Source organism: Eretmochelys imbricata, chromosome 3 (genome assembly GCF_965152235.1).
Source record: "Eretmochelys imbricata isolate rEreImb1 chromosome 3, rEreImb1.hap1, whole genome shotgun sequence".
NCBI classification, from domain to species: Eukaryota; Metazoa; Chordata; order Testudines; family Cheloniidae; genus Eretmochelys; species Eretmochelys imbricata.
In genome coordinates, this window is record NC_135574.1 from 55,886,945 (window position 1) to 55,901,709 (window position 14,765).

Consider the following 14,765-nt stretch of genomic DNA (forward strand, 5'->3'; position numbering starts at 1 on the left):
AACAACAGCTTAATTGGTACTCCGTGGACTTTACTATACTATATGCAGAATCTTAAAGGAAACAAATGGCATACAAAAATATATGCAATTGATTTACGTGTTATTTGCCGCAGTAGCATTCATGTGAGGCTATATTCTGTTCAAAGTTATAGTAATTAACTTAATCAACTCGATTGATTAAAGTGAGTTTGCACAGGTGTAACTGAAAGCAAGAAAGGAAGGGCAGAGCTCTTTCTGTATGAAGCAGTTTGTTTTTCATACCATATTACACCAGAGCATCAGCAGTAAACATGATCCTTGCAACCACAGATTTGGCTGAACTGGCCCTACACACAAAATATCCATGGGAGATCAGACAGGAGAATTTTTTTCTTACAACTGTTTATGATATGGTCTCTTGTATATAAGAGATCTTTAATATCTAGATTTTTTACACAGTAAAATGCACCAGATATTTTGGCATTGTTGTCCTTTACCTTCTCATGTATGCTAAAGAGCCTTATATATCTCTAGACACTACTCATGTAACTCCCATGAGTATCAGTGGAGGGGAGAAGAGACTCAGGACTGCATACAAAAAATCCTGTTGAAGCTTTTCTGAATTAAATAATTCAGTGACTTTTCTCCTCCAAAATGCTCAGGCATGTAATTGAGTAGTGATGCTGCTGACAGACTATTAATGATGATGATATTGGCAGTTAGTACTATATTGAAACTGTATATAAAATTCCAGTCAAATCAGTCTATGAGAAGAAAACAGCACTTTACCATTTTAGTATATATGTTTTTGCACACTACTCAGTGTTTACCAAAACTATCCACATAGGATACTGATGTACCTATATCTTTTGGGTACTTGTTGTTTTAAGAATTACAACAAAATAAAACTTCCAGAACACAATTAAAAGTCTTTAGGAAACCTGTTGCCTTTGTGAGCTTTTTGAATTAAATTAAAACCTGTTACTGAAGTTGTAACTCTGCCAACAGAAAATACACAGCATCGTATCTGTGTCTGGGTTTTTTGTAATAAACCTAAAACCTTGCTTAGGTGGATAGTAATATTCCTCTGTGCCTCATATGAGTTTGTTAAAAATTTGCTCAGGTAGGTTGAAATATTATCCTCCAGAAGTGGAATCATGGGACCTACTTCTGCGTAAAATATACCTCACGTAAAATCGACTGTTTTATTGCAAGAGTTAAATACTGGATTGTTTCAGAAAGGTGCTCCAATAATATACTTACATGTTTTTCTTATTGTTCTCACACTGTAAAATAAAGCATTATTTTTAGAAAAGTTACCTGAGAAATGTTTTATTAAATGTTGGTATCATTGAAACTTACTATGCCAATATGTACAAAATACTCATTTGTATATGTACTTAAACACAGTTAGCCATTGTTTATACTATTTTCACTCATACAGTGTGCCTATGTGGACTGCTGTATATATTATTGGTTTTGAGGGTTTTTTTATTATTGACTTGAAATTCAGTAATGTTTACAGAATTTGTCAATCTGCATCAGTCCCTTGCTGACCACTTTATTATGTACACATGATACGTTATAGAGATTGTAAACATGATGTATTTTAAATGTGATTTCTTTGTGCCCCATGCATATAGAAATACAAAACATAAATGATTAATGGTAGCACTGTTTTGTTAAAGTATAATTAGCTGGGTTTGTTCTGATAAACTGTACTCTAACTACTAACTGTAAAATTAAGGTGAATAGAGATATAATAAATAGGAAATGTAATCAGCTTCTTAATTATGTGGTTGACCTTCACGAACAGTAGCAACTGCAATGAATTGCACAAAAGTGCCATAGCCAGCTAACTTATATGATCGCAAATACTGTTAATCATGGCAATTTAAAAACAAATTCAAGATCCATTAATGAATATAAGCTTCCTCCCCTTTCCTACTGGGGGTTTCACAGTTGTGTGTGGATCTCTTAGACAGTTCTGTTTGATAGGACTCAGCTACCAGAATGCACAGCTGATGTAAAGAGAGCTTTTTTTCTCTCTGAATTATTCAATTGCTTGTTTTCTGTTTAGATACCTGCCTGTTTTCATATGATTGTCCTGTCATGCATGTCACATTGCATGCATATTCTACTGATTTGGATTTTATGCACTCCAATTATCATTTCAGTGTTAACTTGAGGGGGAATGTTGGGATGTGGAGAGAGGAGAATAAATTACCAATCACTGCTTTGCTCTGAGACCAAGGATGATGGCAGTTGATAATAGGTTTTCTGTTTAAATTTAAGATGAACTTGTGTTTAATAGAAAAATTGTATGAATCTGCGTACCGTTGTATTGTACAGTTTTGTTTGGTGCCTGCAATAGTTATATGTCCTCCCATTTTCTTCTTGAGTTGTCACATGAAGTGGGGTTGCCATGTAGTACTGCTAACTGACTACTTCAGCCATACAGCTGCCAGTCCCATTATTGTTCAAATAACAATTGACACAGTGCTCATTGGTCACCTCACAAACCTTCTCTTCTAATTTTCCTCTCATCAGGGGACAGCTGCTCCAAAAAGGAGCAGCTTACTTGGCATAGTAAGACACTGGAAATATATTGGTACCTTATCCACAGCAGATTTATTCTTCTCCGTTGCAATTCTATATTTAACCAGGGATGGATCATTAATTCTCAGTGTATCTTGAGTGTATGTCACTACCCCACCCATACACACAGACACTTTTACTCTTGCATGGAGGAGGAGGAATGGGCCTCCCAAAAATCCTTATAAAAGTTAGGTGTTGGTGTCAGATTTGTTATTCCTCTTAAACTGTATTTATTTTCCATCAGTCATTTTGCTTTAATGTAAAAGTCACAGGCCTGTTTTTTGACTATGAGGGAAATGGTAAGGAATATTATTATTTCAGTGACCCTTGTACTGCTATTCTAAGGACATCCAGAGTTTTCCCAGCTGATGGAACCATCTTGACGACTTGCCAAGAAACAGACGGGCTGAACCTAATTTGCATGCAGCTGAGGGCTGAATTTGTTTGCATACAGTTGAACAAACGTAGCCACTCATCTTCAGTACAGAGTAGTGGCCTGTGCAGAGTGCAAATCCAAATGTGCCGTTCACAGTTATTGAGCATGTGAGCAGTAGTCCGTTGCATGCTGGAACATATAATCTTCACAGGCTCTAACAACACTGTATTAAAATTGAAGACTGCTGTGGATGTACGCTATAACTAAAGGGCTTCCCCCTGACCCCATTTATATAGTGGCATAGCTGTGCATAGTACTTTACAAACCCACAGGAGGATGAAGGCCAGCCCAAGAATCTTACAATCTAAAGTACACACATAATACAAATGATACAAATTTAGATGCAGTAGCTCCTGGGAGATGTTGAGCTACCAGTAGTCAGAAAGTTTGACTACCTTGGTATATAAGCTATCCTCTGGCATTGTATTTTATTCAATACAATGAGCCCATTGTAGTGAATTAGGTCAGTTAAACAGACTGTCAAGTCCCATAATCTTTCTTTAGATACATTGTAGGCAGGTTTTTTTACTTTTTCTACTACACCTAATTTTTGGTTTGGCACCATATATCATTTCACCCTGTGGCTAATACTGAAGCAAGATATACGTTCAGTTTTTTTATCCTGGACTCTTTACCAAAGTAGCAGAAAAACTTTGGAAAGGGTGAAGCCAGCTGATCCATTGATACTCTTCTGTCTCAGGATCCGTCAGTTACTGGTAGAAATCTTCCCATGTGTGATAGAAGGAAGGTAAATAGTACAATAGCTGGATTACCAGGCCTTGGAAAGAATGGGCATCAGTTTTCACGTTTGTTTTGGTAGTTACTGTGTCAGTAAGGTGCCTAGAAAAAAGATAGTTATAATTACAGGGCACTCTTATTCTTTTTATCCTTTTTAGGTTACAGAGGACAGAAGGGGGAAAGAGGTGAGCCTGGTATTGGACTCCCAGGTAATCCTGGTCCACCTGGACCTTCAGGTAAATGTCTCTAGCTTGATCATTGTAAAACAAATACACCCTCTTTGGACGTGATTCTGATCTCACACCAGTTTTATACCAGTATGACTCCATTGATTTTCATAAGGTAACCCCTGATTTTCTTTGGTTTGAGGTCAGAATCAGACTCCATGCCTCTTGCGTTTAGTTGGTGTGAAGGAGCAGGCTTTTGAGGATACCAAGAGGCTCACCATATGCACAGTGATGATGTCTATGCTAATTGCTATCTTTATTTTATCAGCCACTGGTGTGCCAGGCCCGCCAGGCACTCCAGGTTCCCAGGGGCCTCCAGGGCTGAGCGGAAGGTGCAACCCAGCAGATTGTTACTATCATGTATCTCAGGCTCGACAGCGTGCCAGTGGGAAATAAACAGCCCTCCAGAGACACTTTGGTTCATGTTTATACCTTATTTCTTTTTATGAATCAATTTAATCTTCATAATACTTAGTGCATTTTTGTCCATATGTATACTCTACAATATATAGACATTTTATAGAGCACTTAGATCGAGCCTTTTACTACATTAATTGCTGTGTCAGAGTTTTGAAATGATTTTGTGAGTTCATTCCATGTGTTATATTTTTTACTGTTTCTCTGGTTTAGAGAGGCAACAGGCCCAAATAGTTCTTATGAGCTTTTCTCTTCAAACAAAATTTATTTTCTTACAACTTGATGATCTTAAGACAGTACAGGTTTTTCAGTCTTGTTAATACTGGTTTTATTCATCTTATCACAGACTGTATTACAGTTGTAGAGTTTTTAAATTCACATGTTCACAATGAAGTTTATCTTCTTAGGTAGCGTGCTGGGGAACTCTGTTCATACGAAATGTTACCATTCACTTCAGAAAGTCATGGCATAGGTTTCCACACCCAGCTGACCAATGCTTATGAAGCACACTCAGGACATTCAAGCTTGCTTGAATTGCTTCTGTGGAGCCAAAGGGGGAAATGTTATGATATCCTCTCTACCCTTGTGAACCATATTGCTGGATTCAGATTGTCTGGAAATTTATCCTATCTGGCCAATAAAGGCATTTTCTGTCACTGAATGATAATCCAGTTCAGAACTGGCTCATTCACTTAACTTCAGGTGCATAAATCCAAGATGGCCAGTTGCTGGGGTTTGGCTTTATTTTTAGCTTGGAACTAAATTAGTGATGGCACATCCTTCAACAAATAGTTATAATCATATAATATGTGGTCTCCTACTTGTCTACACTCAAATTGATCTGGTAGGCAGGCATACCAGGATATTGGTACAGGGACAGATTAGAATGCAAGAAAACTAGTTGGCTGGCACTAGATGGCTTGGAAACATGTGAAATTCACTTTGGAAAGGCATCATGGAGCATAACTGGATGCCGTTTACAAATGCTTTGTGTGACTCTTACCGTGGCAGATGCTATCACTAGAAAGCGAAGTAGAATGAAGTGAAATGAATCCTACAGACATTTAAGAAGTGGACCATTTAGCAAATGGTCAACAACAATCAATAAAATGTTCAGTCTTGCAGGGCTAATGAAAAGAGGCTTTTTTCTCCCCAAGATACCCTCTGGATTATATGAAACAGATGAAGCCAGATCATCTGAATATTAGCCTCATTCATTCCCTGGGATAGATGTAGGGTTTGACAAGTTTTATAGTTTCATAGAGTTTAAGACCATCAGGGACCTTCAGATCATCTAATCTCACTTGAAACTATCGTGCTAGAAAGTGAAAATGCTATTAGCAGAGCACAGATAGCTGTAATCAAGGACCACAAAGTAAATTGGTGGGGATGGTGGAAAACAAAGCTCTATCGTATCAGCGGTTTGTTAGTAGTTCGCTTGGATTCTGCTCAGCTAAGTGGTTATATACAGTATGAGCTACGGGAGACAATATTTCTTGATCCACAACTATCAGGGGATTGTTGCCAAATCTGGGACTTTCGGACTCCAAAAGAGACATCCAGAAGAATTTTTCTTTTTACTTTTGAATGCAAATTGGGCATTAGAGAAGCTGAAGTGTGGATGCCTTCAGAGAACCTACAGTGAAAATGAAATTTGGTTTGAATAGGATTCCTATCAAGTATATCTAGATTGAGACAGATTTTTAAAATGGGTTGCTTTGTTCAGATGCACGCATGACTGTATGGTTCAAATTCTCTTCTGGCATAATTCCGTTAAAGTCAGCAAATTTATACCAGCAGAGAAATTGGACGTATATGTTTTCAGTTTGCTTACATGAACTGCTGGTCAGGTATATTGCATGGGTATTTTTTTAAGTTGATTTATTTGTACTTCTCTAGTGATTCCAAATCTTATTTAAAATATTCAAAATATTTTTTTAACTTTAATTTTAAACTTCACTTCCTGTGTTAATACCAAAAAAGGTATTAGAAAATGACATGATTAGAATCTTTATGAGCTTGTTCCCTTTCTAGAATGCTATACAGAACAGTGTATATAGATATATTATTTGGTGTTATCTGTATATTTTGGGCATTTTCCTGACTGAACTACAACTCTGAAAGCTAGTAACTTATCTAGCCTGATTTTATAAATGTTAATTTACTTGAATTTTAAAAAGATTATTTTTTCATACACATTTGCAACAGGTGCTCTCTCTCCCCCCATTTTTGACTCATTATTAGAGTTTTTAAAATCTGTATTTGAACATTTTGAAGTTCTCCATCAGTAACTGTGTTGGTAATGATTAATTTATTTCACACTGTCTTTTTGGTTAATGATTTTTCATTTTCATATAGACCCAATTTAATTTCTCGTGAGAAAAAGGGCGCTTTGTAATATCTGATACCTGTATACCATTTCCAAGCTGCTGAGCCACATTCTGTGTTTGGATAGAATGGCGTCATTCTGGATTAACTCTGCTTTTATCCTGAGTTATTTCAGTTTTACACGATTAGAACTGAAAGCAGAATGTGGCCTGAAACATGCTTCTCATTTGGCAGGGTTTTATCTTTAAAATTTTTTTTGCAGTTTCAGATGAATGTTTCCTTGATTTACACCTGTTTTGAGGATTTTGCTTTTCTTCTTCAATTTCATTTATATGTTTAAAAAACGTGTGCTACAGGAAATGTTGCCTAATACAAGAGGATTATCTTTGAGAGCTCGAGGTATTTTTCTGAACTAGGATTTTTTTAGCTGGAACTATATTTAGAATTGAAATATGACGAGAATCTTCTTGAAGTGGCTGGTATATTTGGAACTATTTTGATTTGCTTCAGGAAAGTAATAAAGCTGCTGTGGCTTAGTTAATGTCAAACCCTTTCAGAGTTATTCAGAGCCTGTGTTATATACCTCCTTTTGTCCACGTGGTGGTACTCAGGACACTTTTGTTAGTGCAAAGGATTGAACAGAGACTGAACTCTAAAAATGGAAGGCAGGAAACAGTGCAATGTAGATACATTACATCTTGTGCCATCTTTCTACTTTTATCCTTGAGCCTAATATATTTTTTCTAAAATGTACAGTTTGTTTTTAGACAACAGTGTTTGCAAAAAATACTGCCTTTATTGGATGAATATTTCCAGGTTATATGATATAGGTTTTGTTTGTGTTTTGTATATGCATGTAATGCAGGAGACTATATAGTAAAAAAACATGTCACTTCTAGACATCAATTTATTTCCAGCATAACGGTATGCATCTTTAAGGGAGCAGTAAGTCTATTGGAGTATTAAGTAAACCTTAAGAGTAAGGTGCTTTTAAAAATCAAGTAGCATTGCAATCTACTTGTGATCTTTTACATTAATGTTTTTAATACATGGATATTTTGTATAAATAAATTGTACTTGGTAAAATAAGCACATAGGTTTCTGTAGCATAGTATTAGGATGGGTTTCTCTTGTTATCAATCCTCCCTTTGTGTTTTCTGATCATATGTATTATTGACAAATATACATGTTTACCTGATAGGTAAGGCTAAATGTGAAGTAATTTCTTAACTCACTGATAACCATTTCATAAAATATTTTAGTGCTTCTGATTGTCACAATGGTGAGTTATTACTTTTCATGTCAGCCTGTGCCCAGCTTTATGGAATACAGCATCTGTTTCTTTTCTTTGGCCTTTTTATAGTATTTTATGTGTTGTCTGTAGTGTTACATAACAGTTGTATGAAGAAACATGATCTAGATGGTTTATATTATACACACATCTGTTTTTCAAATATACTGCAATGCCATCTAAGGTCTTTGAATTTTATCTATTTACTAAAATGACTGTTGCGATATAAAATTGTTATTGTTCAAATCTTAGAAATCAAAGATTAAAGTTGACATTAATTTTTACTGAATAATTTTTACTTCGTATTCTGTATATATCAAGAAGCATAAATTTATCTCTGAAATGTGGCACGCAGGCCAAAACTAAAATAGATCCAGAAGTACATCATATCTAAATCCAGCTCCATCTACCATGTTTGGTATGGCTTATGAAGGCTTACAAATTTAACTATGACTTTGTCTCAAAAATTTGTGGTTCAAGTGGAAAATCCAAGCTTTATAATACCATAAGAGAATGTGTATAACATATGGCATGCTAACAGAAATGTTATGTGTTAATAGACCAAAACAAAACAATATAATCTACAAAGATTTTGAGACTTCTGTCTTAGAAAAGTGATACATTTAATTACATATTGAATTTTTCACTGTAAATATATTTTGTCTCAGTTCACTGTTTGAAGAATTTGATGATGCACTGTATTTTGTTGTTGTATTTACTTTTCAAATAACATTTAGCTGTCATTGAATTCATCACAGTACATGCATACAGACAAATAGAGCCCTGGAAATCTGCAGATATCCATGGACCATGTTTGTGGATCGTGAATCAGATGTGGATACAAATTTTGTATCCACACAAGGCTCTAGTGATAAACATTATACATACCTCTTGGCCCCATTAATTTTTTTCCTCAGCATTTAAAGTTCAGTTCAGTGCATACATGTTAAGTGGATCACAAGATATCCTTCACTGCCTTGTACCTTGCATGGTCATTTACATCTGTGTCAGATCCTACCAGATGAGAACAGTAATGGTTTATACCCATTTCGTAGATGTGACAATGACAACACAAGGTTCAGAGTCAGGTAGCCTTTCCCTTTCTTGTCTTTTAAAGCACAAAAGAGATCATTAAGGCCAGGTTCAGTGGAAGAACCATCGACCTAGCTACCCCCTCTCAGGGAAACTGATTAACTTCAGCTACAGGAGAACCTCTCCCATTGCTGTAGTAAGTGTCTACACGGATGCGCTGCTGCAGCGCAGCTGTATCAGAGTAGCTGTGCTGCAGTAGCAGTTTAAGTGTAGACATAGCCTCAGCCACAAATGAGTAAATTTAAGTTTTGCTCTTCCCTATGGCCAGTATTTTCAAATGTAATTGCCTACAGTTAAATATCTGGGCTGAAATCATGGCTTCTTTGAAGTCAATGGGAGTTTAAGTTCAGCGGAGCCAGGATTTCACTCCTAATCTGTGTATGGACACCTCAGTGTGGACTGATTTTTCAGAGGTTCCACGGACTTCCATCGTAGTTACAGGTAGATACTCAGCCCATCTGAAAATCAGATAATCTAGTTATTGTCTACATATGGGTTAATATAGGTGCCTATTTTTAGATACCTGCATTTGAAAATTTTATATAAATGTCCAACTCTCCCATGAGGAAAAGAGCACAGGGGCTAGATGGAGTTTGAAAGGGCACTTGGCAGCATTTTGACCAGTAATGATGATTTTCTTCTCAAGATAAAGTTAGCTGCCTCAGCAAGCTCACTGCACCTATTGTCTTTAAGGTTTTCAGTCTTTATCGATAATTTCACAGAAATGCAGATTACGGCAAGGTTTTCTCCTTACTATAACTATATTCAAATTAAAGAACTGAAAAATAAAGGATTATGACAAAATTAAAATAGGAGTGGAAAGGAAAAGAAGAGAACTGATGTACATCTTGTCTTGTAAAAGAAGAGAACTGATGTACATCTTGTCTCTCTTCCGCCTCTTTGTTGCCTGTGACACTGTAACAGAGAACACAGTGACCTTATTTTAAGCAACAGATTAGAGAAAGGAAGCAAAGTACTCATGGCCAGTTAATAATACCAAATCCAATGGTATCCATCATCTCCTTGACATATCCAGTCATCAGGTCAAGGTTTCACGCAATTACTCCAGCAATTAAAAACATATTTGTATGAGTGTGATATTTTCTTGTACCATGTAGCATAACTACTAGCTGCTACTAGGAAAAATTCATAATGTCTATCAAACCAAGACACAGAGTCCATTGGTCCAAAAGGACTTAAGCACCTAAACTGCCACTTTAGGTACCTAAATCCCAGAATCAGGGCCTTCCTCCTTTTCCCCTCCCCACACCTATCTTCTTGCAAAAATGGCATAGGCACCTAACCTCAAGAGAGGTTTTGCAGCTGAGAATCCCAAGCAGAGGGAGGTACCTCCCTCCAGCCCAGAGTTAGGCTGAGGGGCAGGGCTTAGAACACACACCTCTTCTTTACATCTCCTATTAGGTAACTTTGGTGAGCAGCCACGTAGCACACTGGTTTTTTTGAATGCCATTCTGAGGCACCTGGCTCTCCCCGTCCATTCTGCATGGAGGCTTTTTGAATCCCAGTGATTTTTTAGCTATAATGAAGCTGAGCATTACCATACTTACATTTTTTGTAGCCCATGGTTTCTCGCTCCGTCTCTTTCTTCCTGACAAAGTAGTCTTGTTTCATCTAGTGCTTTTTTCCTCAGAGGGAGCTCTAGAGTGGTGGCAGAAAGCCAGATTCCACTCTTTTACATCCATGCAACCTCAGATCCAAGAAATGAAATATTTGCAGCACTCAAAATCTCTACTCTATAGTAACCCAACTGTCCAGACCAACAATAATCCATGACTAAAAATAAAGCATCTGTAATCAACTGTTAGAATCATAGAACAATAGGATTAGAAGGGACCGCAGGGTCATCTAGTCTAACCCTCTGCCAAGATGAAGGATTTGTTATATCTAAACCATCCAAGACAGATGGCTATCTAGCCTCCTTTTGTAAGCATCCAGTGAAGAAGCTTCCACAACCTCCCTAGGCCGTCTGTTTCATTGTCCTACTGTTCTTACAGTTGGGAAGTTTTTCCTGAGATTTAATCTAAATCTGCCATGCTGTAGTTTAAACCCATTTCCTCTAGTCCTGCCCTCTGTGGCAAAAGAGAACAACTTTTCTCCCTCTTTTTTATGGCAACCTTTCAAGTATTTGAAGACCGGTATCATGCCCTCCCACCCCCATTTAGCTCCTCTTTTCCAAGCTAAACATACCCAGTTCCTTCAGCCTTTGCTCATATGACTTGGATTTCATCCCTTTGATCATCTTTGTCACTCACCTCTGGATCCTTCCCAGTTTCTCCACATTGTTTCAGTACATTGGAGACCAAAACTGGATGCAGTGCTCCAGCTGAGGCCCAACCAAAACCAAGTAAAGCGCTATTATCACCTCCTCTGACTTGCATGCTATGTCTCTGTTAATGCGACATAAAATTGCATTTGCTTCTTTTTGCAACAGCGTCGCATTGCTGAGGCTCTGTCTACACTATGACTTATGTCAGTATAACTTTGTTGCTCAGGGGTGTGAGAAAAAATCCCCCTGAGTGACATAAATTACACTGACATAAGCGCTGGTTTGGACAGCGCTATGCTGGCGGGAGCACTTTTCCCATCAACATGACTACCGCTGCTCATTGGGGGTGGATTAATTAAGTCAATGGGAGCGCTCTTTCCCGTCGTCTTAGAGCTACTACACTAGACAGCTGAGAATGGTGCAGTTGCATTGATACAGCTGCACTGCTATAAGCTCTCTAGTATAGACATAGCCTGACTTGTATTGAGGTTGTGATTCACCACAACTCTCAGATCGTTCTCTGCAGTGCTGCTGCCAAGCCAGTTATCCCCCATTCTGTATTTGTGCATTTGGTTTTTCTTCCCTAAATGTAGCACCTTACATTTGTCATTTTGTTGGCTATAGCCCAGCTCTCCAATTTATCAAGATTCCTCTGAATTTTTGCTCTATCCTCCAAAGCATTGTCAAACCCCCTCCCCAGCTTTGTGTCATCTGCAAATTTAATCAAAAAGCTATCTATTCCTACATTCAGGTCATTAATAAAGATGTTAAACAACATAAGACCCAGAACCTATCCCTGTGGAACCCCACTTGAGACCTCCCTCCAATCTGACCCCTTTCCATTAATAGTTACTCGTTGTTTAGCCAATATATGTATCCACTTAATGGTAGTTCCACCAAGCCCATATTTCTCCAGCTTACTTATCAGAATGTCATGTGGGACTGTGTCAAAAGCCTTGCTGAACTCCAGGTATAATTGCAATTCTTAAATAGCAATGAAAAAAATGCATGTGAATCATTCACACTGAATGTCTTTTAGATAAGTATTTGAAAAGGGAATGACTGGGAGCACCTGTGCCCAACATCAAGTGCCTCCTGCCCTGAGAGTGGAGAACCACTGATGCCTCTTGGTGCAATTGCACATGCTGCAGTTCTTTGGCTGATAGCCTAATAAGTGATACATCAGACTAGACATATTAATTGAATCCTGATCTGAGTGTGATGAGTTGATTAATCATAAGCAGGTATTACATTTGTATTTAACAGGAAGCAATATTTTGCTGCTGTTTCACATGTTGATAAGGCCTCAGCTGGAACATTGCGTCCAGTTCAGGGTGCCACATTTCAGGAAAGATGTGGACAAATTGGAGAAAGTCCAGAGAAGGGCAACAAAAATTAGTAAAGGTCTAGAAAACATGACCTATGAGGGAAGATTGAAAAAAACTGAGTTTGCTTAGTCTTAGGAAAGAGAAGACTTAGAGGGGACATGATAACAGTTTTCAAGTACGTAAAAGATTGTTACAAGGAGGAGGGAGAAAAATTGTTCTTCTTAACCTCTGAGGATAGGATAAAAAGCAATGGGCTTAAACTTCAGCAAGGGAGGTTTAGGTTGGACATTAGGTAAAACTTCCTGTCAGGGCGGTTAAGCCTGGAATAAATTGCCTAAGGAGGTTGTGGAATCTCCATCATTGGAGGTTTTAAGAGCCGGTTAGACGACACCTGTCAGGAATGGTCTAGTTACTACTTAGTCCTGCCTTGACTGCAGGGGACTGGACTAGATGACCTATTGAGGTCCCTTCCAGTCCTACACTTCTGTGATTCTATGATTCTATGCTTAACCTGGAGTGCAGTAGAGCTAATTGTGCTATTTCTCATTATGCAATCAGATTATAGAAATTAATGTAGGTGCAATCATACCCCTGATTAGTGACTCCCATTAGACTTAACTCACTGTTGTGTCAGAGATTTGGAATGAAAATCAAAGGTAGGTGATGCCAGCACTTCTTCAGCTCTTAAGTGTCAATGAGCTTCTATTTGTTTTGGGCAATGTCCACATTATAGACTCTGCTTAACAGTACCCATGTCACTTCTTCTTTTCTTTGTTTCCTTGTTCTTTCTTGATATTTCCACTTGGATTTTTATATACATCTAGATTACATGTGGTTGTCATCCATATGTATTGTGACCAGTGAGACCTCAGTCCATGTTGCATATACTTGACTATTCATGGGACTGAGGATTTACTGGTCAGTTTTATTTTGCTTTTTAAACTAGAAATTCATTTTCCAGTTCAGCTCCAAAGTAGAAATTCTGCTGCAAAATCATAAGTTATCCACTTAATTGAAGTTTGCATTGAATTGAACCCAGAATGTCAAATGTGTTTATTGTAATAGTTCTATTTTATTTATTTATTTTATATATGTGGTTAAGTTTTCTACCTTACAGCGGTCATTTCTATTGTGGAATTTTTAGCATTTTAAGATGGTAATAATTTTTTTTAAAGCAGTTGGATGTTTTTTGTCTTTAAAATGTTTCTTTTTCTTCCACTTCTTCCTGATGTTACTATATTACATTTGGAGATATAGTTTTCAGTCTGTTATCAGGTTTTTCTGTCCTTGTAACAGTTTTACACATTTTATTACATTGATATAGTCCAAATAAAAGTTTGTTGGTGAAACTATAACATTGTATTCATCTTCTATTGAATTCACTGTGGTCCCTGTTCTTTGAGGAGCTAAGCAATCACAGGAAATTGAAAGTACTCAGCACCTCTCAGGATTGCACCTTCCTCTTAAACTAGTTGGGGTTTTTCAATAAAAGTCGATTTATCTGTGAAAAACACCAGCCAACTTCTACTTACTAATTAACCATCCTTTGTGGGTGAACAAATTAATTGCCTTACATAAAAGTGCTGAGCTGTATTTCCAAAGAATCAAACTCCCTGGGGCAGATCCTGCATTGTTGACTTCACAGGAGTATTAGAGTAGAGGACATTAGCTGAGAGGCAATGTGGTGTAGTGGACAGAGCACTTGGCTGTGATGCTGGAAATCTGGCTTCTATGCTCGGCTCTATCAGCATCCTGCTGTGACCTTGGGCAATTTCCTTTGTCTGTCTTGGCCATTTAGACTGTAAGCATTTGGGGGTGGGTACACTCCTACTATCAGTGTGTATACAGTGTCTCAGCCTGGGTACTGGTTGGGGAATCTAGGCCATACCATAATACTAGTAATAATTACTATTTCTGCGGCACCTTAATTTATTGTTAAGGTTGAGTTGCTTTGTTCTTAAAGCAAGGATTCAACCTTTTAGTTATGTAGTATGACAAATACAGTGTATTCTCTCCAAAGTTACATTTTACTGAATATTATAAT

The 14,765-nt window shown here is 37.5% G+C and overlaps 1 protein-coding gene across 1 annotated transcript in view; it reads left to right on the plus strand.

Moving 5' to 3' along the window:
- The window catches only part of COL19A1 (collagen type XIX alpha 1 chain), a 315,760-nt gene extending 301,684 nt beyond the window's left edge, over positions 1–14,076 (plus strand). Inside the window, exons 47-48 of the mRNA XM_077812674.1 lie at positions 3,910–3,987; positions 4,247–14,076. Of these exons, the coding sequence (XP_077668800.1) occupies positions 3,910–3,987; positions 4,247–4,374 (206 nt within the window). The 3' untranslated portion in view covers positions 4,375–14,076. The remainder of the gene's footprint in view (positions 1–3,909; positions 3,988–4,246) is intronic.
- Positions 14,077–14,765: the final 689 nt, after the last annotated feature.